At 36.5% G+C, this 24,020-nt stretch overlaps 3 protein-coding genes across 6 annotated transcripts; 1 reads left to right on the forward strand and 2 right to left on the reverse strand.

Moving 5' to 3' along the window:
• Positions 1 to 1,927: 1,927 nt before the first annotated feature.
• MCCA (methylcrotonyl-CoA carboxylase alpha chain) lies at positions 1,928 to 12,041 on the reverse strand. 2 transcript variants are annotated; one of them, XM_023657897.2, is made up of 16 exons: positions 11,526 to 12,039; positions 10,007 to 10,128; positions 9,538 to 9,685; positions 9,010 to 9,147; positions 8,320 to 8,415; positions 8,180 to 8,239; positions 7,145 to 7,237; positions 6,954 to 7,065; positions 6,536 to 6,640; positions 6,210 to 6,346; positions 5,484 to 5,718; positions 5,238 to 5,401; positions 4,315 to 4,431; positions 3,958 to 4,203; positions 3,775 to 3,870; positions 1,928 to 2,107 (listed from the first exon to the last, which is right to left on the reverse strand). In XM_023657897.2, the coding sequence occupies exons 1-16, from the start codon at positions 11,850 to 11,852 to the stop codon at positions 2,099 to 2,101; spliced, it is 2,205 nt and encodes a 734-aa protein (XP_023513665.2). In that variant the 5' UTR covers positions 11,853 to 12,039; the 3' UTR covers positions 1,928 to 2,098. The 2 variants fall into 2 exon arrangements, with proteins under 2 accessions (XP_023513665.2, XP_086975268.1); XM_087119142.1 differs by lacking the exons at positions 5,238 to 5,401; positions 5,484 to 5,718 and having other exon boundaries at positions 11,526 to 12,041.
• Positions 12,042 to 14,619: 2,578 nt separating this feature from the next.
• On the forward strand, positions 14,620 to 21,577 carry NET1D (kinase interacting (KIP1-like) family protein). Its single transcript, XM_023657898.2, has 5 exons — positions 14,620 to 14,929; positions 15,132 to 15,191; positions 15,277 to 15,436; positions 15,522 to 19,900; positions 20,183 to 21,577. The coding sequence occupies exons 3-5, from the start codon at positions 15,334 to 15,336 to the stop codon at positions 21,329 to 21,331; spliced, it is 5,631 nt and encodes a 1,876-aa protein (XP_023513666.2). The 5' UTR covers positions 14,620 to 14,929; positions 15,132 to 15,191; positions 15,277 to 15,333; the 3' UTR covers positions 21,332 to 21,577.
• On the reverse strand, positions 19,828 to 23,532 carry LOC111778213 (nuclease). 3 transcript variants are annotated; one of them, XM_023657904.2, is made up of 3 exons: positions 23,176 to 23,509; positions 21,723 to 22,829; positions 19,828 to 20,248 (listed from the first exon to the last, which is right to left on the reverse strand). In XM_023657904.2, exons 1-2 carry the CDS (start codon positions 23,321 to 23,323, stop codon positions 21,766 to 21,768), a joined length of 1,212 nt encoding a protein of 403 aa, XP_023513672.2. In that variant the 5' UTR covers positions 23,324 to 23,509; the 3' UTR covers positions 19,828 to 20,248; positions 21,723 to 21,765. The 3 variants fall into 3 exon arrangements, with proteins under 3 accessions (XP_023513672.2, XP_023513673.2, XP_023513674.2); XM_023657905.2 differs by lacking the exon at positions 19,828 to 20,248 and having other exon boundaries at positions 21,634 to 22,829; positions 23,176 to 23,324; positions 23,420 to 23,532; XM_023657906.2 differs by lacking the exon at positions 19,828 to 20,248 and having other exon boundaries at positions 21,634 to 22,820; positions 23,176 to 23,508.
• Positions 23,533 to 24,020: the final 488 nt, after the last annotated feature.

Consider the following 24,020-nt stretch of genomic DNA (forward strand, 5'->3'; position numbering starts at 1 on the left):
ATCCATAATATTGTTGAAAAAATGGGTAAGTTTTGGATGAAAATGAAATTCATTAATTTCCACGATATTCTAATCATTCAAGAAATGGGATGAATTCAAAGAACATGTTTATCAAATAAATGATCTAAAACGAAGAACCGAACAACTCAAACCAGCTCAACTCTATACCTGAGTCAGCAAATTCCGGAATCTAATCCATTGGGTCGGTTTTAAAATCTCTTTTTTAAGAAAAAAAGATGTATGAAGACATTTTGATGAACTTACAAAGCCAAAAGTGTTGACCTCTCCTCACAAACCCTTTAAGAATCTCCAATCTTCTCAAACTCTTTCCATCAATGCTTTCAATTTTGGTATTGATGCTCTATTTTTTTTGACTGCCTAACCTTTGGCCAAAGTTCATCATAACTTCCTTCTTACAACCTCAATAAAGCCAAAAAAAAAAAAAAAAAAAAAAAAAAAAAAAAAAAAAAAAAACGACCACTTTAAAACCCCGAAGAGAAAAAAAAAACCCTTTTTGGGTTCGACCATGGATTTTTATACATATTTCGTTTTGGTTCTTAAACTTTTCCCGTTTTAGTCCTCGAGTTTCATTTTGATTTCTGAACTTCCCCTAACAAAATTTACAAAAATCTAAACTCTTTATAAATGATGAAGTACATGAACAGTCAAAATCTTGCTACAACTCAAATCAATTTTGAAACAAAGAATTATATTTATTTCATAGAGTTGGTTGGATGAACACGGCAGAAACATTAAGTCAGTGGACGTTATATGGGCGATGAAATTGAGTGGTTGTTTGAAAAGTTGTTGCTGACTTTGAATTGAATGTGATTACTGTTCAGCAAAGGGTATACTCAATAAGCACAAAACAAGTTTCCATATTGTGTACTCTATAAGCTCTTCTCCTCAAATGGAAACTCAATAATTCCATTGAATTCAAAAATCTGTGGTTGTGCACCTTGTTTTTCACAACGACATTTCTGTTTCGTAATCTTATATATAGAAACCTAAACCTAATTTCTGCCCTTTTCGGCTCATTTCATGTACGATCTTCAAACAAAAATTCTCTAAAACAAAATTAAATTGGCCCCAATTGGTCTAAGTCTAAAAAATATGATTCTAGATCTGAAAGAAATATGAATAAACTAAGACTACATTCAAATGAGAGAGTGATCATGAAAAGATGAAATCATTGACTAAGAAAATCTTACAAGAATCAAAATGTAATTTTCTTTTTGATAACTCAATCATAGAAGTAAAGTTAAGCATATTTCAATATAATGTTACAATAAAACATACTAGAAAGGTTTATGGGAATATCTCTAAATTTAATAGGATAGGAAATTTTGTAAGGTTGAAGAAACAACATGGTGATTAAAAAATAAAAAAAATAAAAAATAAAAAAATAAAAAAAAAATGTTCCTTCAATTTTAACATGCATCTCTCCATCTTCAGTAAGTTCAGACACCATTGAAACACAAATCTAATAGCAAAGTACAGTACTGATTCTTGAATGTTAATTCTTTAGAGAAAAAATTGACAAATGGAAGAGAACGAACAACGTACACAATGATAGTAAAAAAAAGATTATCACAGGTCTTATCGATCTAAGAGAGAGACTAGATTCCTCTTATAGATGATAAGATAAAACTCGATCTAATTACTTTAAGGTATGTTGTTAACTCCATTAATTTAATATCCAAGATTAACTTATCACATAATCCTTATATAACTTCAAAATGGTGTTTCACATTAAACTAAATAAACAATTTTGAAAGTTTAAAGACTTACGAGGCTAAAAATTTTCGAACGCCTAGGTCAAAGCATCATGTTATGCAAAAACCTGCCACGACTGATTAGAATCATAATCATGCGTAATAATATTATAAGTGGGAAAAGTAGCCAGGGGAGAGGGAGAGATAATGTATTAAATTAACAAGTGATGTTTTTTTTATTGAGTCACAATGATCATATACAACATTTATTTTAATTGAACAGAGGTGACAGCACAACAACCCCTTCAATGGTCGTCATAGCATGAAGAAGCTAAAATGAGCCGTACCTTGACATTGTCAGGAAAGAAGACGTTCCATTATTTCTAGTTTTTCTGCAGAAACCACAATTTATTTCAACTTCTAATCAAACTCAGTCTAATAATTCAAAAAATGATATTACAAGCCAATTCGAAAGAGGTACTATCATTTGAAGACAATTAAAAGCCACATTTAAGATGACAGATGTGGTCAATATACTAATCAAAGAGAGATGCTACTCTTCTGAGAAATAGGCTCAGGCTAAATTCTTCAAGTTATATCGATTAACTCTCTCATTAAAAAAATTTAGATACAGGTCGATGGTTTAGGCATTTATATAAAAGAAAATAATTTAATTTGAGTTGTTAAATACGTGTACCTCAATATCCATGCTATTAAGCCCACCTGCTGTGCAAGTAAAAGACAAGAAAATGCCCCCTTTTTTTCTTTTTCTCTATTCTCTCCCCCTATCATCTCTCTAACAAAAAGATCGAATAAACAGAGTTTTGTTTGTACCTCCCTTTTCTAGGAGAAAATGGGATTTTGTTGGATTTACTTTCTTTTTCTCCGGAGGGTGGATATAATGACAGTTCTACTAGCACTGCACTTGGAACATGTAAACAATACCAAAGAAAGCGCGAATCTCCTTTACAGCCCCTTCAATAAACCTTCTATGACTACGGATCCAAAGGTGCCGAAATAATCCCCCTAGTAGCATTAAACCAGACTGTTCTTCCACACGCAAACAGGAAACCGATTTGACACAGACGATCATCACTATTCACAGGACACACAATGACGGAGAGATCACAAAAAGAACTTGCAACTCTAGGAATGGGGGATCTCCAAAGGTTCTTACAGAAGACTATTCTAGTAAAGAGACTTGATTTCTTCTTAGTGAGATTTCTGGAGTAAGATTTTCATTTGACAGTTGAGTTGTGGAGTCGTCGAGGAAAAAAATTCTACCTAAATGGGTGTAGAAGAACCACTCCCCAAGATTTGACCAACTGAAGAGTCCATTTCAGCATTGGAATGTCCTAAAGAAGGAAGGTCAAATGAAGTAACTAAAATGGAGTTCAATCCCTGGAGAATAATTTCAAGCTTTTGAAAGTAACTCCTACGATCACTGAAAATCAAACTCACCTTATACCAGATAATAATCCTAGCTTTGATAACCTAGATTTTCCCATTGCCAATTATGAGGTAAGAACTGCACTCAACAAGACCCCAATACCCTATGAACAATTTCGTTTTCTATAAAGTATTGTCCCCAGACTTTTCAAGTTTCCACAACGAATCTAGACAGCATTCAAATATCCAAAGTATTCACGGTGCCTTGCAACATTCAATATGAAGCCTCAAGCTAATCCTAACTTTGATCACCAAGACTTGCCACTTGCCAAACCTAAGGAGTTGAGAACTTGCAGTCAACAACAGCCCATAAACAACTTCATTTCCTATAAAATATTCTCCCAAATTTTCAAGTTTCCGCAACAGAGAGTAACACCAACTTACCTATAGGAAATAAATTTGAAAAAATTAATCCGACTTTAACCATTAAACATTAAATACAGAGGTGATGGGAACCTTGAGGGTACAAAATTAGGCTGGTTGCAAAATCAGTTATGATATGCTTATTGCTTATTATGTTTCATTATAATCTACATGCATTCATCTAAGTCTCCCACAAAAAAGATAATCAATATAGTCCATGAAATAGTTCTAAAGGTAAATAGCTTACCTTGACACTAAACAAAATACTCCCATCAGAAACCTGCTGACCTGCTGCAACATGTAGGCCATGGATTTGTCCAGCAATGGGAGCTTTCACAACGTGCTGAAAATTCAAGAGCGGAATATTAGAACTGCGATTGGTGGAAAGAGAGTTACTGAACATTAAAATACACACGGTTCAGTTGCAAACCTCCATTTTCATTGCTTCAAGGACCAACACAGATTGCCCTTCTCCAACTTGATCACCATTTTTCACTAGAACCTTGACCACCAAACCAGCCATGGGAGCAACAACAGTTCCTTCGGGGTGGTGGGATGCTGCCTCAAAACCAGACTTATGTTGTGATTCATCTTCTTCTGATAAATTTACCCCCAACTTCTGTTTGAAGTGATGATGTTGTGACCCATGCCATATATGTACATGCTTTGTCTGATCCTGAACTCAAAAAATTTCCAATGAAGAATTCAGGAGTGGGGGGGGGGGGGGGGGGGGGGGGGGGGGGGTGGGGGTGGAACTTATTAATACAGGAATAGATTCTTCATTTACCTTCGAGTAAATAGCCAAGCGAACTTCCATGATAATACCATCAACTTCAACTCTGAACTTATGTTTTCCAAGGTGAGTAACTTTAACCTCAACTGCAGAAGAACCATTTTCTCCAGTCTGTATACATGTTGAGAACACTCGGTATCATGAATCAAATCAATATACTTTCTTTTTTCTTTCATTTACAAGAGAGCTGCTTTCATTAAGAAGGAATGAAGGATAAATGTGAGAAAACAGGCCATATATGAACAAGTTGAAACCAAACAAAAGAGCCAACGAAAAGAAAAATTGTAAGAATGTGTTCTGATTGTCAAAAAATTAAAACAATGAAAACCATGAAAGATTTGGTTGCATGGACCTCTAGGAAGTGTTGAACTACGGCGAATCCAAATATTACTCTCCACTCTTGAACACCCACATTTTACTGTCTAACCAAATATTTCATAAAATAGAAAAGACTAGCCTACCAAAGAAAAAGTTCCCCTTCCGTCACCAAAAGAGAAGCAAAATGAGTTTTCCCATTATAGCATAACAGTCTTGTCTAATAATCATCAGACCATTTATAACTTCACAAAGTGGGTCTTATAAGCAACGTCACCAAAACCAGGCATTCAATCCTAACCATACACGACCACTTGAACTAAATTCTCTCCTGATTGTAGAATGCTCTTCTTCCTGAAATTTCTAAAATCGATCCCACCCAAAACCTTAGAAAGGCACGCCAATACCTCTTTGGTCTTTCCTACTAAAAGCCATGCAGGTGGTCATGAATGGCCTTTATGAAGGTCCAATTTTTTGTGGTTGTTCTCACTTACTCAAGAAAAGTAATTTGTTTCCAAACAAATAACTGTAATGATAAGACAAACAAAAATACAAATGCCGCTAAATGACTATTTGCATGTCTTTTAAAGGCAGAGATGTACCTCAATTAACAACCCCCCATCTTGCTGGTAGGTAATTGTAAGTGCAAATGGCTTTGAGACACTGCTATCATATGGATTCTCCCACTCATATTCTATTGTGCGCCTAGCACAATGATGGACTCTAAACGGAGGAGGAGAGTACCATATTGAATGTATACCCTTCCCTGGAAACATAAATAATTTTAATTTTAAAAAACGATTTCTAAAGCAATTAACTTCACAGAACTAGATAAAAACTTGCAATACCAGAAGATTTTTCATTAAGTTTAGAGAGTTCCAAGCTGACGAGACATGCAGCTGCTAGACGGGCATTAAGCCCAGCAGCATCATATGCTTCTTTTGCCATCACAAGATTAGAAGGATCAACAAAAAGGTCATCTTTATAGTGCTCAATAAAATGAGTTTCCACATCCCCCCGTTCAAATGCATGATGATTTGCAAGCTTTAGTAGAAAGTTTATGTTGGTTGGAACACCTGCAACCTTATGAAAGAACAATTGCCTCAATGATTCAATATGAATTTAGATTTGTGAAATGTTGAAAATTAACTACAGAATGTTAACTCAAGGCAATCTTAGCTAGCAACTGTCAATTAAAAACATAAGCCAAGGTCAGAAACCTTTTGGACATCATACCTATAACCAGTACGATCCATATTCACTAGATTCTCACCCAAGATAACTGCTTTCAAATAAATGAAAGTAGTGTAAATTTGGCCATGAAGGGAAGTTCCTGGATTAATAGCTGCTATAAAATAACTGTAGTTGCCGTTGAAACAGCCAAGTTTACCACCTTCACTATTTCTAGTTCCAAATTTGTTCTTATTTCTATAACAGGCCAATTACTAGGAATGTTATCCAAATATCTCAGTGAAATACCGATTTTGAGGTTTCAACTAGACAATTTATTTTTTCAGCTTCAATCAAGTTGAATGCTAAATTCTGCAGAGCAAACTAATTCTGATTAGATTTACCTCAAACTTTGTTAGGCAGTCTTTTAGTTTGACTAATGCTGCAGCACGATTTTCTCCCCAAACAACGAGCTTAGCAATCATTGGATCATAATGCACACTAACAGCATCTCCTTGTTCAACCCCAGTTTCAACTCGAACTGTTAAAGTAGAATTATTGATAAGGAAAAAGTGAAAAGGAAAGATGGAAATCAAAGTGAACGCGAAACTTCAAAGTAAGGCAGTAAACAGTCAGACATGGCTAATGGTTAGAATGTTCCAATAAAACGTGTTTCTAGTTGCAGAAACTGAAGATTGAATTGCTGCACTAATGAAGTAAAGCATCTTACTAGACTGTGAAACGGGAACAGGGCAGTAATGGTGAAGACTTCCAGTAGCTGGAAGAAACCCTTTTGGCACATTTTCTGCATATATGCGGGCTTCAAAAGCATGACCTAACAACAAGTCAAATTAACTTCAGCAGAGTCCGGAATGTGAGCACACATGCAATATCAAATAGAAAAGACTGGAAACTTTGAGTAAACAATCTCATGGTAAAGAAAGACCATAATAGGTCACTCTTAAAGGAATAATAAATTTTGCTACTAAATCCCTCCATTTCCACATACATAAATGAGCAACATATTAAATATTTTTTTTAATATTATTACTTTAGTTTACGTATTTAAGTAGCTACAGTACATACACACTAATTGCAACATCTAGGGAAGGTCTCGTGCATCGTTATTTCAAGATAAGGCAGATTACCTAATAAAGGCACTTGTGACTGGATTATGGGAAGAGATTCTCCATTTGCAACACGGATTTGCCACTCGACAAGATCTTGACCTACTATCATCTCAGTAACAGGATGTTCAACCTGTTTGTAAGAGCCAACTGGCATCAAATAATATTCGTTATAATTTACAACAGGAACTCGAGAAGCTTAATCAAGGAACCTGAAGGCGAGTATTCATCTCCATGAAATAAAATTGACCAGAGATGGTATCAACTATGAACTCCACTGTGCCAGCATTGTAATAACCAACTGCCTTTATGCACCAAATTGAAAACTCAAATTAGTACAATTCAAATCCCTAGAAAGGAGGAAATAATTGTAAACTTACCTACTGTAATCTAATGAGAAACTTGACTGTTAAAAGGAAAAAGAGAATAAAAATATGCTCTACACCTGGGGAAAATAATAACTATCAGCCTCTGCCTAAATAAGTACTAAAGAAGCACCCAAATTAACTATTATTCTACTTACTAAGTGGTCAATAGCAATCACAACCAAGCATTGGATATGCATCTCTTTACATATACTAATCAATGGGTGTTCGTGGTTCACTCAACCTTTCTATAATCACCTCATAACTTTATCACGCCAGGGGAGCTTTGAGGAAAGGGATTTCTCAACATCCAAGTATTAAATCAATCAAACATGGAGAGCCACTAATATGCTCGCATGAATTACACATAAAAATCATGCCATGCTTAAGTAACAAGAATAAGGATGCAAACCAAAACCAAAAACGCCAGTGAAACCACCAGTACAAAGCTATTGAGTTGGTTCGAGCAATAGGTATTGTTTAGTTTAGTTTCATAAAATGTAAAACTGAAAATCAATCGATCAATTCAATTTGGATAGATTTTACCAAATTTAGTAGTCTAGTCAGTTTTTGTTTGGAAGTTGTTTCAATTTTCAGTACATATAATTTTTGGCATCAGTTTTTATTTTCTTAGGCCAACATCTGGCTCATTGTTTATCTTGATCGAAAACTGAGCTAAACCAACCTACTTACACCCCAAAAAAGACCCAAAAAAATGTATTCCAATTTGAGGAAAGGAAAAATCACGTTATCTTTTACATAAATTTGAAGCATCCAATTCCAATAGTCAACATATGTAGTCTGAGTTAATGTGAGAAATGAGTTATTTTCCAAGTTCAATTGCTAACCATTAGATTACATGAAAAATTAAGTAGACCTCACCTTAGCTGCAGAGACAGCTGCTTGACCCAAGTGTGATCGGAAATCATCCAAAATATTAGGCTGCACCAAAGCAAGTTTAGTTATAGTTGAAATAAAATTATACAGAAAAAAACATATTTAGTAAGAAAAACGCTCATTACAGCTGGAGCTTCTTCAATTATCTTCTGGTGTCTTCTTTGCACACTGCAATCCCTCTCATATAGATGTAGAATGTTCCCGTGTGTGTCCCCAAAAATCTACAGCTTCAACATAATAGGACTAAAGATCAATGCATAAACAAAAAAACGAAAAAACGTGAGCATTAAGTAGTGTCCTTACGTGAAGAAATTCCTAAGGCATTTCGTGATGTTATCGATATTGAATTGTGCCTATCTGAAACTTATCATTCTTGATAGCCTCTCATTTTCAGTGAAGGATCGACCAGAATTATATTTTGGTTTACCACTTCAAAGCGTATATATAACATTAATTAAAAAAACTAAATTAAAATAAGAAAATAAATGAACTCTATCCAGATCTGGGCAGAATGATCTTTCACAAATTGAGCTGTGCTGGTTAGGTTAAGGAGATCATTTCTGAAAAAATAAAGGTTCAGAGTTGGACGAGGGTTTAGATCCTATTTTGGTCTAGTGTAATTTTTGTTTTCTTTTAAATCTCCATTTTTCTTCCTAAGCTTTTGAGAAGTGTCTGCTTTGGTCCCTGCCATTAATTTTCTTCATAGTCTTAAATGTCATGTATTTGTGAGTGGACTTTACATAGCTTTCGTACATTGCAGGAGACAAAATGCCAACATAAGTATTATTTAAAACAATCAAAGCAAAGAAAAATACCTGGACTTCTATGTGCCTTGGCTGGGTGATATATTTTTCTAGCAATATTGTGCTTATGCCAAAAGAAGCTGCAGCCTCACGTTGAGCTCCCAAGAAAGCATCGACAAATTCATTTGGACTATGTACAATCCTCATACCCTAAAAAAATATTTCGTGTAAGAAATCACACATAACAACAGGGTTAAAAAGATGGCTGTACTTTCATCTGGAAATGAGAATGGAAGGGACATATCGTTTGGATGATTGATCACCAGCCATTCTTATAACTTGGTCCGTAGTTTGAACTTGCATAAATATTTTCCCTCATACAGCTGTTTCTAATTATAATTTCATGATAAAAAAAAAAAGTATAATAATTGCTAGATTTGATATCAGAGGCAGACGGAGAACTCTTCTGCCTCATGCTTGTTGAATCTTTCCAACTCCTGATCAAACACTCAAAAACGAATGGACCAGAAATCTTCTATAAATTTCTATTCTTATAGACTCTAGAACTTTATAATGCCTAGGCACAAAGAGACTGCCCACCTTTCCCCCACCTCCATGAGTTGGCTTTATTAATATTGGATACCCAATTTTGTCTGCTTCTAACTTCATAGTATCAATATCTTGTGCAGTACCATGGTACCCAGGCACAAGAGGTACGCCAGCTGCACCCATTATTCGCTTTGATGCACTGAAAAAGATTGGTAAAATAACATATTGATTGGCAAGTGGAACAATTACGTCTCAAGAATAGAGAAGCGAAAATTAGTTCTAAGCAAGCAGCTACCCCTTCGCATGCTCAAAAAAGGATGCATATTTGCACACATTACAGATTTATTTGGAAAAAATATACAAAAAATTAAAGATTAAAAAAAATAAAAATTAAACAAAAACAATAAAGTAAATGAACAGGAGAATGTTGTGTTCTGCAGACAATTATCTAAAGAACTCTCTACTACCGCACGTACACAGTGGAAAATCATGAAATGCAGATAGTTTCAATTTCTCATACCTTTTGTCACCCATATGTCGAATTGCAGATGTCGGTGGGCCTATAAATGTAAGGCCCTTGTCTTCACAATGTTGAGCAAAATCAGCACTTTCAGATAAAAACCCATAGCCAGGGTGGATAGCCTATAAACCAAAACAATATACTCACTCTAAAAACCATGCCTTATGTAACCAGAACAAGGATATGACCATCAAATTGAGAAATCTGAGTTAAATAAATGGTCAGCATCAATAATCAATGAAGAACCCTGGGATGGTGTTGATGTAACAAAAATAGTGTCAACTGAGTAATAAAGATAGGACAAAACATGTGGATAATCTTGTGCTTTTTTAGTTTAGGATTTTATCTACTTTTGTATTTTGTACTCCTTTAGGTATGTCTTAAGATTTCGTTTAGGGTAAAAAAAAAAATTTCTTTTATGAGAGTTGCCGTACGTTGTATTATTTTGTATAATTGACATATGTGTAAAATATCATAAACTTCAATATACAATATCACTATAAGGAAACATTCATTGCTTTCAATAAAATGTCAGCTCTAGGTAACATTCATTGCTGACATTGTATACAGCCTTGCATCAGAAGTAGGCATGAAATCTTTTGTTCTTAAGTTACCAATTTCAAATCCTCCACATTTTACGGTGTAGGAAACACTACATGCCATCCAAGCAGAGAAGATTTTGCCTATCAGTAGCCAAAAATTAACTACATTGAGAAAAAAATTAAACTACCCACCTATATAATCCCTCAATCAATCACAGAAAATCGATAGAACGATGGACCAAACATCACTAGGATCCCTCACAACCTCTCTAAGGGTTCTACTATTCATTTCTCCCCATAAGATCCACAGTGTAACACAAATCCGCTTGCCAAAAAAATCTCCCCTTCTTACGGAAAGGGGGTGTTCGATAGTGTACTCACTCCTAAGAGATCACAATGGAATCCTATCACATCTCAAAAGAAGGGATGGCAACGAGACATCACTGGCCTAGAAAATTTCCCCAAGAGGGAGCTTGAAAGAAGATAGGTGTGTCCAACAAAAACAGGGTGCAGTAAGCTCCACACTTCTAGTCACCAAGCCCTCGCCTTCTGGCAGGAGGATGTTCCCACGCAGAGTCTTTCCCAATGTATATTTACCTGGAAATTCAGTATGGCCTTACATGCAATGAATATCTAATCACCAAAAATAATCATGACTGCATTTCTACTCCCACCCCGGATCAGAGAACCTTCTCCGATAAGTGAATTATCCGGTTACCAAGAACATCATTCTCTGTGTAATAGCTATATCAGTAGCTTCTAATAAAACACATTCTCCACGTTGGGTTCGAATACGACTTAACATCAAAATAGCATGCTAAATTCAAGTATAACTCAACAGTTGCAAGCATTTAAACAAATTTCAGTACATAAAAAAACAGAAAATAAACTAGAAAAACATTGCAGTTAGCTAAGAATTTGAGCATTTCCGATGTTTCCATCAATGAAAAAAAAAACGAACATATCTCCATTCGCACCTGTGCACCAGTCCTCGACGCAGCCTCAATAATCGACACAGCATTCAGATAACTCAACCGCGCCGGCGAGGGGCCAATATGCACAGCCTCATCAGCCAACTTGACATGAAGCGAATTCCGATCAGCGTCACTAAACACAGCCACAGTTTGAATCCCCAACCTCCTAGCAGTCCTAGCAATCCGGCATGCAATCTCACCTCGATTCGCGATCAAAATCTTCTCGATACGCCGAGCAGGCTCAGTGTTGGAGTTGGACTGCGAGAAGAGTCTCACACGGAGAAGGTAAGGTTTGTTGGTGAGCTTCCGACGGAAAACAATGGACGCCATCGACGCTCCACGGCCTGAAACTGCGCGAACGACAGAGAATTCAACGATGGAAATGGGAATTTACGTATGAAGATCGAGAACTAACGACATTGCATTCGCACAAAATCGTCGATTATTATTCCGGAGATTTACAGTTCCGTAGCAAAACAAATTAGTTCGATCTTATCCCGATGAAGGCAACTGTCTTTACCAAAAGTATTATTAATTATGAAAAATAAATTAATATAAATATAACTTGAAAATAAAGGTATTTGTATATTTATATTTATATTTTCTAAAAATAAGGAAATAATATATTTTATATTTATTATTATAATTAATTAAATAAAAAGGAAGAAGGAGGGTTTTCTAGTAATTTGCAAGGGGCGAATTAAATAGGAGATATATGACGTGGCAGATAATGATTTGTTGATTTGCGGGACCAGGAGATGGACGTGGAGTCTTTGTGCAGGGGATATGGACGAAAGTGACGTGGCAGTGAGTGAGCTGTCGGATTATTCTCACCGGATGAGATTTGGAAGCCCACGCGCCACGCCATTCCATTATTCATTACGCCTTATCCTTCTGAATTATTTTTAAATTATATTCTTATAAATGTTAAAAATATTTTTCTCCATAATAAATGTGTTTATTTACCTAATTTTTTTTCTAAAATTTTCATTTTAATTTTAAAAATTATATATATAAACACTCCTAATCCACTCGTTAATCCAAACAAATAATAATAATAATAAAATTTTAAAATTAATTCACTCAAATATATTTTCGACCAAAATGTTAGAAGTTCAAATCTTCATCTCACATATCAATATTTTACCAAATATTTGTCGTTTTGTCTTGTTTTTTTTTTTTTCCAATGAAACGACTCTAATTTAATTTAAATGCTGTAGATAAATGGGTCGATTTGATCATATTTGAGAAGGCTTATGAGTTTGGTGTCCTCTGACAAAGGGAGAGCCCAAGCATTAATAACTCCATGCTTCACGAGGGTTATTTTCAAGCCATTGAAACAAAACAAACTTTTGTATTATTGTTGGATGATTAAAGTCCAACATCTAAGGAATAGGAATGATCATGGGTTTATAAACAAATAATACTTTATCAATTGGAACGAGGCCTTTTGGGAAGCCCAAAGCAAAGCCTCGAGAGCTTATGCTCAAAGTGGACAATATCATATATCATATCATTGTGGAGAGTCATGTTCATCTACCAATTATGACTCGAACACTTTCCTTTGAGACTAAATTACTCTCATTCATTTGACGAACTTCTTATTTTTGACTCGTCTCGTGGACGTATCAATAAAAATAATCAATATTTATATCATATATATAAAAAATAATAATAATAAAAAAGATGGCGCATGTGTATTGTGTGCACACGTGGCGAGTGTGAAGGGGAGAGAAATGATTAGTGGGGGTGACGAATGAGGACCGCCCACGCCCGCCGTCTCGGACTCTCTGCCAGCTATTATATTATTATACCGTTATATTATAAATTTAGTATTATCTATTATTTTATAATTTAAAAATAAATAATTATAATAAAATATTTTTGTCATACTTAATATCAATTAACAATATGATTTGGTTTTTTATATTTTAAGTATGATAAATATAACTAAAAATATTTATAGTTTAATGATTAAACATTGAACTAAAATAAAGAAAATAGGACATTATTGATAAATGATGATGGAGTTAATAATTATATGGTTATATTTGGTAATATAAGATACATATTATTATTCTATTATGCAAAGAGCATATTAAATACTTTACTTTTTTTATATATATAGGCTTAAAGGATCTCATAAATAATATTAAACTGATCAAATAATTCAACTACCATGTTGTAAAATGTAAAAAAACATAAAATCAATAATTTGGTTTTTTTTTTTTTTTTTTTTTTTTTTTTTTTTATGAACAAAACTCGATAATATGGTTCGAATTATTTTTATTTGGATTAATATTTTTGTATCAATATTGACATTTTAATCTACCCAAAAGGAGTTTAGTTTATTTATTTTCAATTTAATAATGGGTTTAAAAATAAAATTTTCAACTTTGAGAAAATAATAATAACAAAAAAAAAAAAATTTGACGCATTATTTTTCCATCAACACGAAAAAATTGGAAACTACTCCTTATTTTATCAGAACTAACATAAATGGCAAAACTGTTAGTCGATAATTGTCAGAATTTAGTGCAATTTATTTCTAGTTTGAATTAATTATGGAATATATGATATTCGTAGTCATTTAATATTTGAAAAATATATTAGTTAAATTTGATTTTGATTAGTAGTATATTTTATTTTATTATCCAGATTTAATTAGTTTATATTTTTGTATTAAATCTATTATTTTAATTCTATTTCTCTCTTAAATCTGTATTATTTAATCTATATTATTTAGTAATAATATTTTCAGATCTATTCACAAAGAATAATTAATAAAAAAATGGAAAGCTATGAAACACGCGGACATGAGCCAACACATCATGATGTGGATCTTGAAACCCTAGAATTAGGGAAGTCAAACTTGGAGGAGCACAAGGAAAGAACATATTTTTGATGCCCTAACCAGAAGGGCAATTTAGTCAAATCAAATTTTCTCTTTTTTTTTTTTTTTTAAAAATAAAAATTCCACATTTAGACTTTTCATCCCCAACCCACCAAAATATTCTAACATAAATAATTTAACCAAACAAATTATTTTAAAAAAATAATTTTGTCATATTATTAAAAAAAAAAAAAGCGATGGTCCGTTTACTTTTTGGTTTGGTTTGCATTCCTGTAAGCCGTAATCGTCCTCTAAGGCAGGTTTTTCTTAGCAAAACTATACCAACAAGGCAATGATAACAGCACTCAACGGAAGAGAGTAGCAGAATTCGAGAGCAATACACAGAAGAAACAGAGCAAGAACACGAAGAACAAGAATCGATATTAAGATCTGTGAGTTTCTGCGATGGGGTGAGACAGATGCTAAAGCAGCTGAAGCTGATATCTAGTCACAGCTGCTGATCCAACACCCATATGCCAAGTTTTGTTTCTTTTCCTGTTTGATTTCCCATCTGGCAACTTCTAGCCTCCGTTCTTATCCGCCATAGGGTTTCTTTTTCTTCTTCTGGAATCGGATTTTACTTTCGAATTATGTACTTTCATTGATCAAACTGTGGAACCCATCTCGTTTTTTGGTCGTCATGTTCTTGATCTGGGTGTTTCGTGGTCCGATGTTTGATTTTACCGATGACCCTGTTTGAAAATTGTTTCTGTCAGCCCACGAACTGCCATTTTCTTCCTCTTTTGTAGCTGCTGGACCTGAGTTTTGTTCATCAGGTACTTCTTTCACTGTTTCTTATATATGTTCATCTTGATTTTGAGATTCATTTCTCAGTTCTGTTATTGTTTTGGGTTCCTGAAGTTGATTATGTAGAAGAGGCCAAAGAATCGAACACTTGGGACTTACTTGGCTGAAGTTATGACGACTAGTTCACGTACAAATTCTAGGCGTATGTATTCTTGGTGGTGGGATAGTCATATTAGCCCCAAAAATTCTAGATGGCTTCAAGAAAATCTTACAGGTAAGTTCTTGATCTGTTCGGCCATTGATTTGTGCAATAGGCTATGGATTGAGTATTTATTACTTGGCTGTCCTGCTTGGAACAGATATGGATGTCAAAGTGAAACAGATGATCAAGCTTCTTGAAGAGGATGCAGATTCCTTTGCAAGGAGGGCTGAGATGTACTACAAGAAGCGCCCGGAGCTTATGAAGTTGGTTGAAGAATTCTACCGTGCATACCGTGCATTGGCAGAAAGATACGATAATGCAACCGGGGTGCTTCGCCAGGCTCATCGGACGATGGCTGAAGTGTTTCCTAATCAGGTTCCATTTGATGATTCGCCTGCTGGTTTGGGGAATGAGGGTGATCCACGGACACCTGAGATGCCACCAGCTATACGTGCTCTTTTTGACTCAGATGAGTTGCAAAAGGATGGCTTGGGGCTTTCACCCCAATCCAATGCTGGCAGAAGAAATGCAGCGTTTATGGAAGAATCGAACATCGTTACAGGTCGAAGGGGTTTGAAGCAGTTCAATGATATTTTTGGTTCTGGGGAAGGAAGGGCAAAGAAAGGGCTCAATTTTCAAGATTTCGAGGAGAATGAGCGAAATGGGGGGAACGATATCAAGGTTTCGGCTACTGAGGCCGAGATTTCAGCGTTAAAGGAGGCTCTGGCTAAACTAGAAGCTGAGAAGGAAGCTGGTCTACTTCAATATCAACAGAGTCTTGATAAGCTGTCTAATATTCAGTCAGAAGTCTCTCGTGCACAAGAGGACTCTACAAGACTTAATGATCGAGCCTCTAAAGCTGAAACTGAGGCTCAGAATTTGAGGGAAGCCCTCAGCAAACTAGAGAGTGAGCAGGAAGCTAGTCTGCTTAAATATCAGCAGTGCCTGGACAAAGTATCCCTTCTGGAGAGCGATATCGTTAACGTTCAAAGGGGTGCTGAAGAACTTACTGAGAGAGCAAGTAAAGCCGAGAACGAAGCTGAAAGTTTGAGGCAAGGCCTTGCTGAAGTAGGAGCTGAAAAGGAAGCTGCACTTGCTCGATATCGAGAGAGTTTAGAAAGGATAGTGAGACTAGAGGAGAAACTTCTTCATGCAGAGGAGAGTTCCAGACGATACAACGAACAAGCCGAAAAAGCTGCAAGTGAACTGATAATCCTTAAGCAAGCAGTCGAAAAATTAACGGAAGAAATCGAAGCTGCTGCTGTTCAGTACCTGCTGTGCTTGGAGAAGATTTCTAGTCTTGAATATAAACTTTCTTGTGCTGAAGAAGAGGCTGAAAGGCTGCATGGTCAAATCAATGAAGGAGTTATGAAGTTAAGAAGTGCTGAAGAAAAGTGTCATTTATTGGAGACATCAAACTTAGCTCTGCAATCTGAGTTAGAGTCTTTGGTACTGAAAATGGGGTCTCAAAAAGAAGAACTCACCGAGAATCAAAAAGAACTGGGAAGACTATGGAATTGCATGCAGGACGAGCACTTGCGGTTCGTTGAAGCCGAGACTGCTTTCCAAACATTGCAGGATATGCATTCTCGGACCGAAGAAGAATTGCGTTCGCTTGCTGCTGAGCATCAGAACAAGACACAAATTTTAAAGAATCTAGAAATCCAAAATCAGAGTTTGGTTACAGAAGTCCAGGAGGCTAAGAATGAAAGCAGGAAACTTGATGAACTCAATATGTCTTCAGCTCTGTCAATAAAAAATCTACAAGATGAACTATCGAGATTGAAGGAGAAGATAAGTAAACTCGAAGCAGAGGTTGAACATCGAACGAACGAAAGAAACGCGCTTCAGCAAGAAATCTACTGTCTGAAAGAAGAGATTAATGAATTGAATAAGAAAAATGTAGCCATAATGGAGCAAGTGGAATCTACTGGCTACAATCTAGACTGCTTTGGAACATCTGTGAAGGAACTGCAAGATGAACATTCAAGGATGAAGGGGAGCTATGAGACAGAGAAAAGTGAGAAAGCAGCTCTCTTGGAGAAGCTAATTATTCTAGAGAAACTGGTCGAGAAAAACGCCTTTTTAGAAAATTCCATTTCTGATATGAGCGTCGACTTGGAAGAAACGAAGGAGAGGGTAAAGATGTTAGAAGAATCTTATCAATCTTTATTGGGAGAGAAATCAACTCTTTCTTCTGAGAAAGTTGTTCTGACCTCTCTGCTACAAGTTACAACTAAAAATCTGGAAGAACTCTCAAAAAAAAGTACAGTTCTAGAGAATTCCCATTCAGATGCAATGGCTGAACTTGAAGCATTAAGGGTGAAATCAAAGGATCTTGAGGACTCCTGCCAATTGCTTGATCAACAGAAGTCTGAGCTCATTACAGAGAGGGAAAGCTTACTATATCAGTTGGATACCTCCCATAACACTCTTGAAGATCTGAATAAAAGATACTGTGAATCATTAGAGAAGCATTTGGTGCTTGCCAACGAAAGAGAATCTGCATTTTGTGAAATAGAAAAGCTAAAGACTGATTTGGAGTCGCAAATGCGTCGATTGCAAGAAGAATGCGATCACTGGAAGAAAGATTATGAGGGAGAAACGGAAAAAGCTATAAATTCCCAGTTTATGATCTTCGTCTTACAGAATTGCATGCAAGATATGAAGGATCATAATATCTCTTTAATTCTAGAGTCTCGAAAACTTTTCGAGGTATCAGAGAGGTCAAAAGAAGCTATCTCTGAATTAGAGCGCGAAAATCTTAACGCACAGGGGCAGATTAAATCCTTCATTGAGAAAAATAAAATCCTGAGGACAGGGCTTCAACAGGTATTGACAACTCTTGACATTCATGCATATCATGGGTTTGATAATGAGGGTGAGCAAGATCAAACGTTTCTGAAGAACATATTTAGCAAACTTGAGGAAAAACAAAATTCCATAAAGGAAATTTATGATGAATACTATCAGTTGGTGATTGAGAAATCTATTACTGAAAAGTTACTTCTGCAACTGAAAAATGAAGCTGCAAACATTTTGATGGAAAGGAATGCATTTGATCAGGAGCACAGAATCCAATCTGAGCAGATATTGATTCTCCAGAGTAGGATTCTGGAGTTGAGTGAAGAGCTGAAGTTGAATGTAATTAAGGGAAACCATAAAGAACAAGCATTCAAGACAGAAATGGAAAATGTATGCAGGAATCTGCATAATGTGCAGGAAGCTTACCAGATTTTACGAGTATCGAATTCCGAGGCTCTTGATGAGAAATCAGCTTTGACAAAAGAAGTCGTCGACTTGGGAAAACAGAGGTGTCAACTGGAAGAAGAGAACAATGATATGTTCAATGAAACAATATTTCAAAGTCAACTTTTCCTCATTTGTAAGGATATTATCAATGAAATTCTTGAAGAAATGAGAAAGCTTGCTGAGTGTAGGGATGAACTTCAGGTTAGAAACAACGACCTCGACGAGAGAGTAAAGGAACTGGAGAGAAAGTTTGGATATGAAAAAACGATGAACTTAGAACTCACAATGTTCTTGGAGAAGTCGCGTAGCGAGGCTGAAAATTATTTGACCGAGAAGAACACACTTGATCAGGAGTATCAGAACCAATCGGAACGGTATTCAATACTCCAGGTTGAGATGGAGAAACTTCTAGAATTGAATGAGGAAATGAGGTTAAAAATAGTGGAGGGCAGCCGTAAAGAAGAAGCTCTAACGACCGAAATGTCGAATGTATGTAAAAAGCTGCAGAATTTGGAAGGGGCTTATCAGATATTACAAACTGAGAATTGCAAGGCCACTGAGGAGGAGAAGTTCTTGACAAATGAAATCTTAGGCTTGAGGAAGGAGAAACATGAATTAGAGGACACGAACATCGATATGTTCGGTGAAACAATATTTCGAAGTCAACTTTCTTTAATTTACAAGGATATTGTGTCTGAAAATCTTCAAGAACTTAGAAAGCTTGTTGAGTGCATGGATAAACTTCAGTCCACAAACAAAGACCTTGAAGAGAGTTTAAAAATAATGGAAGGGAAGTTGGAGGAAGAACAAATCAAGAACTCTGAGCTCATTATGTCCTTGGCGACGTCGGAATGTGTGATTGAGGAAATACGAACATTGCTAAGCTTGAAGGAAGAGTTGGAGGAGATGAATGAAGAACAAAAGAAGCACATGGAGTTGGAGCTTCAGATGAAAAACAATGAAGTAGAATCATGGGAGAGTGAGGCTGCAACTTTGTTTGGTGAGCTGCAGATTTCTGCTATTCATCAATCAATTTATGAAGACAAGATTCATGAGCTAACAGAAGCATGCGAGATTCTTCAAGATAGAAATTCTTCAAAAGATTTGGAGATCAAATTGCTGAAGAACAAAATTGTTAGTTCAGAAGGAGAAAATGGCAGAATGAAAACAGAGTTGGCTGCATATGCGCCGGCTATTCAAACCTTGAAGGATTCTATAAGTTCTCTTGAAAAGCATGTAATTCCTTCAACAAAACAGCAAAAAGTCTCCAAACAAGAAGTGAAGGTGATATCAATATCCCTTTATCTGAATATCAATTCTTATTCTCTCTGATAGTTTTTGTTTTCTTACACTAAAATCTGCATGACATTGATACTGAGTCTTCTGAGCCAAGATTAGTTGACTTCTATCTCTACGAGTTTGGTCCGAAAGTTAAAATTCAGCCCCGATAGTTTTAAACGTTAGAATTAGATAGAGGTGCCAGTACTCGTGTATCAACAAGTTGTAGCATTTGAAGGGTCTCTGAGTTTTTAATGATCTCATGGCCTTTAACCTTACTTTCTGCAGGAATCTGATTCCGCAACTTCCCAGCAGCCACATAGTGATCAAGTTCACCTTGATGGTTTGGTTGAGCTGCAAGGTTTGAATAGAAGGATTCAAGCAATTGAAGTAGCATTTGAAGAATATGAGGGCCAGACTACACTAGAAAAGTTTAATGCCAGTGCCAAGCTAGAGAAAGCACTGAAGGAGATTGAGGAGATAAAATCTGGCCAAGAAAGTGGCCATCTGACCAACGACAAATCAGCACTTCGAGGACAGGAGCGTTATAATCGGTCGCATTCTAAGTCTGAAATATCTGAAGCAGGAAATGAAGTTCTGACAAAAGACATCCTACTTGATCGGGTTTCTGACCGTTCATCATATGGAAACAGCCAGAGAGAAACTGCAACACCTGGTGATCGGATGCTTCAGCTGTGGGAATCAACTGATCAAGATGGCAGCTATGATTGGGCGGCTGGCAAGGCTCCTATGGTGGCAAGCTCATCTACGGAGTACCGTTGGGTTGGATCGACTAGGAGACAAAGTAGCAAGCACCCTTCAAGCGAACCATTGGTCGAGAAGGAGTTGGGTGTGGATAAACTAGAGATCTCCAAGAGGCTCTCTGATCTCCCCCATGAAGGAAACAAGAGAAGGATTCTAGAAAGACTTGATTCTGATGTTCAGAAATTGGCAAATCTTCAGATAACTGTACAAGATTTGAAGAAGAAGATGGATGCTACAGAGAAGAGCAAGATAGAAAAAGGTCTTGAATATGATACAGTGAAGGAGCAAGTAGAAGAAGCTGAAGAAGCCATCACCAAATTGTATGAGATGAACCTTAAACTCACAAAGAATGTTCAAGATAGTTTTCTGGTTGCTGATGGATCATCCACACTGGAACCAGAGGAAAACGACAGTGTCCAAAGTAGGCGAATTTCAGAACAAGCACGGAAGGGATCAGAGAAGATCGGGCGGTTGCAGCTGGAGTTAAAGAAGCTACAGTTTCTAATAATGAAACTAGATGGTGAAAGGGAGGCAAGGGGCAAAAGTAAAGTACTCGAGCGGAGTCCAAGAGTTCTTTTAAGAGACTATCTATATGGCGGGACGAGAACGAAGCAGAAGCAAAAGAAGAAGACACCATTTTGTGCTTGTATGAAACCTCCAACAAAGGGTTGAATGAGAGATTTGAGTTTATCTGGGAAATAGTTATATTCTAGCTTAATGAACAGGATATTAATTGGTTCATCATCATCTATCAATTTTTCTTTGTATAGAGAGGTTCTTATGTTACTTCTAGGTTTGAGATTATGCTGCACATGAAAGGCTGCATCTAATCAGAGAAAGCTGCTCTTTTTAGAGGCTCTTCATTGTTCATATTATATTGTTTCAACTCTTCAATAAATGAGTTCTTAGTTGGATCCATATGGTATACAGAGCTTCTCAATGAAGAACATTTACTTACAGAACAAACAATGGCATGGTAGCTAAAATAATCATCTTCAAAATGGGAAAATTTTGAACATAATATGGATTAATTCATCAGTGTACATACAACATCAGGTCTTACCAGATCGCCGACAAGTTTCGGGGGTCCGAGCAATGTCGAAGTGTTAAGAAGAACAGATTTTCTCTTTGTTTTGATGCCAATGGTTGGCTAAGTTCTCCCTTGAAGTGTTTCCCAATGGATCAATCTGCTTACAACAATGCTCCTGATATCCCAAATCATGATGACCAGATAAAGCAACAACTGGTTGTAACTCATCTCCATTGTCAATTATAATGTTTTGAAGTAAACAGCATACCAGTATAATGCTCGGCAACTTCCGCTTGTCGGGTCTCCACATAACCTTGTTGAGGATTCTCCAGCTGCCCTTCAACTGAGAGAATGCCCTCACAGCAAGCGATTTCGCAGCTCCGTGCACAGTATTGAAGTTGAGCTTCAATTGCGATAGGTCATCGCTTTCATAAGGAGTAATTAACCAAGGAAGAAGAGGATAGCCAACTCCGCCAACTAAGTATTCTCTGATTTCTGATCCTCCAGACAACTTCCTTGCATTTCCGTTCAAACGCTCACCGACATTGCATAGTTTGAAAAACTTTGAGCACTTCAATAACCTACTAGTCGTCATGCCCCCGGGCCAACCAGTTACAATGTCAAGAAATCTCATCTGGTGATCGACGATTCCCTGCAAGAACATACTGTAATTTTTTTTGGTATCACACCAATCATCTGATGTTTGTACAGCTGGAAGGGTCATAATGATGTGTGTTGCATCTATGGCTCCACAACAATTAGGCAGCCCAAAGGAAGCTTCAAACTGTGATTTGATTTCCTCCAACCTGGAGGAACTCGGCCACCGAAGATGGTGCTTTGCACGTTGTTCCAAAGCTTCGACAAATCTCCAAGTAACCTGAGAGACAGTAGACTGGCCAACTCCAAAGGCAGCTCCCACAGAAACTTGTGACTCACCAGATGCCAATCTTCTCATAGCAATGGCAACCTGCTTCTCCACACTAAGAAGTCTCCCCTCAATGTTGATAAGCCCGGATGGAGGCCTCGACACGAGATCTTCTCGTACGAGGGAACAAATGTAGTCGAAAGTTTTCTTTGAAGTTCGAAAGAAGTACTTGAATACTTCTGCTTCATCATTAGGTCCAGAAGAACCTGCACATACTTACAAGGCTCCCTGAGATGTTAGAAAATGCCTCAATTATGAAAGTTGTACTGAAAATGAAATGAGCAACAGATCATAATATGCCAAAAATCCTTGCAACCAAATTCCCAACAATTCAGACTAACCCAGAATCACAAAATGCCACTTATTTAACATTCCAATTACAGATAAAATTCTCTTACATTCTCAGAAATGATCTAAACGGCTAAAAGGACGATTTCCAATTAATCCAGGCAAAAGAAACGTGAAGCATTTGAATTCAGCTCAGGCCAGAAAACCCAAGAACAAAATTGAAAAAAATTTGAAGTAGAATATTGAGATTTGCGAAGGGGGCAAGAGGGGAACCTGAAGTTGAACAGTTCTTGTGCCAGAAAATTTCCCACCAATCGGGCTCTGAGGCTCTGGGTTCCATAGGAACGACGCTTAGGTTTTTACATTTCTTCAATTTCTTGGAATCCCTTTTGCGCTTCTTCGATTTCTTGGTGGGCGCCATTCTGGTTAGACAAGGAATCAATCGTCGAGAGGAGAGGTCGGCTCTAATGTGAAAGAAGAAGAAGAATAGAAGGAGATCAAGGTGATTGTGATTGACCTGAAAATATTTGGAAATGGAGAAGACGAAGGCACGCACCAGAGAATGAAGCTTCACATTGCACTACCCTTCTCCCTTCACTTCCTCTATTTCTATTTCTTTTTTTTTTTCTTTCTTTTTTTTAATAATTTCTCTCTATTTTCTAATTGAAATTTATAATTATTAAAATATATATATATATTGAAGTTAAATATCAAATATTATCGCCAACCTCGGTGGCAAACGTCACATATTGACAATTAATTCGATAAAAATGACTCCTGAACCGACCCAATTTTTAGATTTCAAAAAATTCAACCAAACTGGTAAAAAAAATCTAACCTAACCCAACCTTTATAGTTTTGGTTGAATAGTTCAAGTTGATCTCTCGTTCTTGAGTCATATGAATCCTCGAACGGGTTATAATCAAAGAATACTGTCTCCTTTCGTATGAGGCCTTTTGGGAAAGCCCAAAACAAAGCCACGAGAGTTTATGGTCAAAGTGGACAACATCATACCATTGTGGAGAGTCGTGTTCATCTAACATAGTATCAGAGTCATACCCCTAAACTTAGTCATGCCAATAGAATCCTCAAATATCGAACAAAAGTATCGCGAGCCT

The sequence above is a fragment of the Cucurbita pepo genome, chromosome 17, assembly GCF_057944985.1.
Source record: "Cucurbita pepo subsp. pepo isolate OVF chromosome 17, ASM5794498v1, whole genome shotgun sequence".
NCBI classification, from domain to species: Eukaryota; Viridiplantae; Streptophyta; class Magnoliopsida; order Cucurbitales; family Cucurbitaceae; genus Cucurbita; species Cucurbita pepo.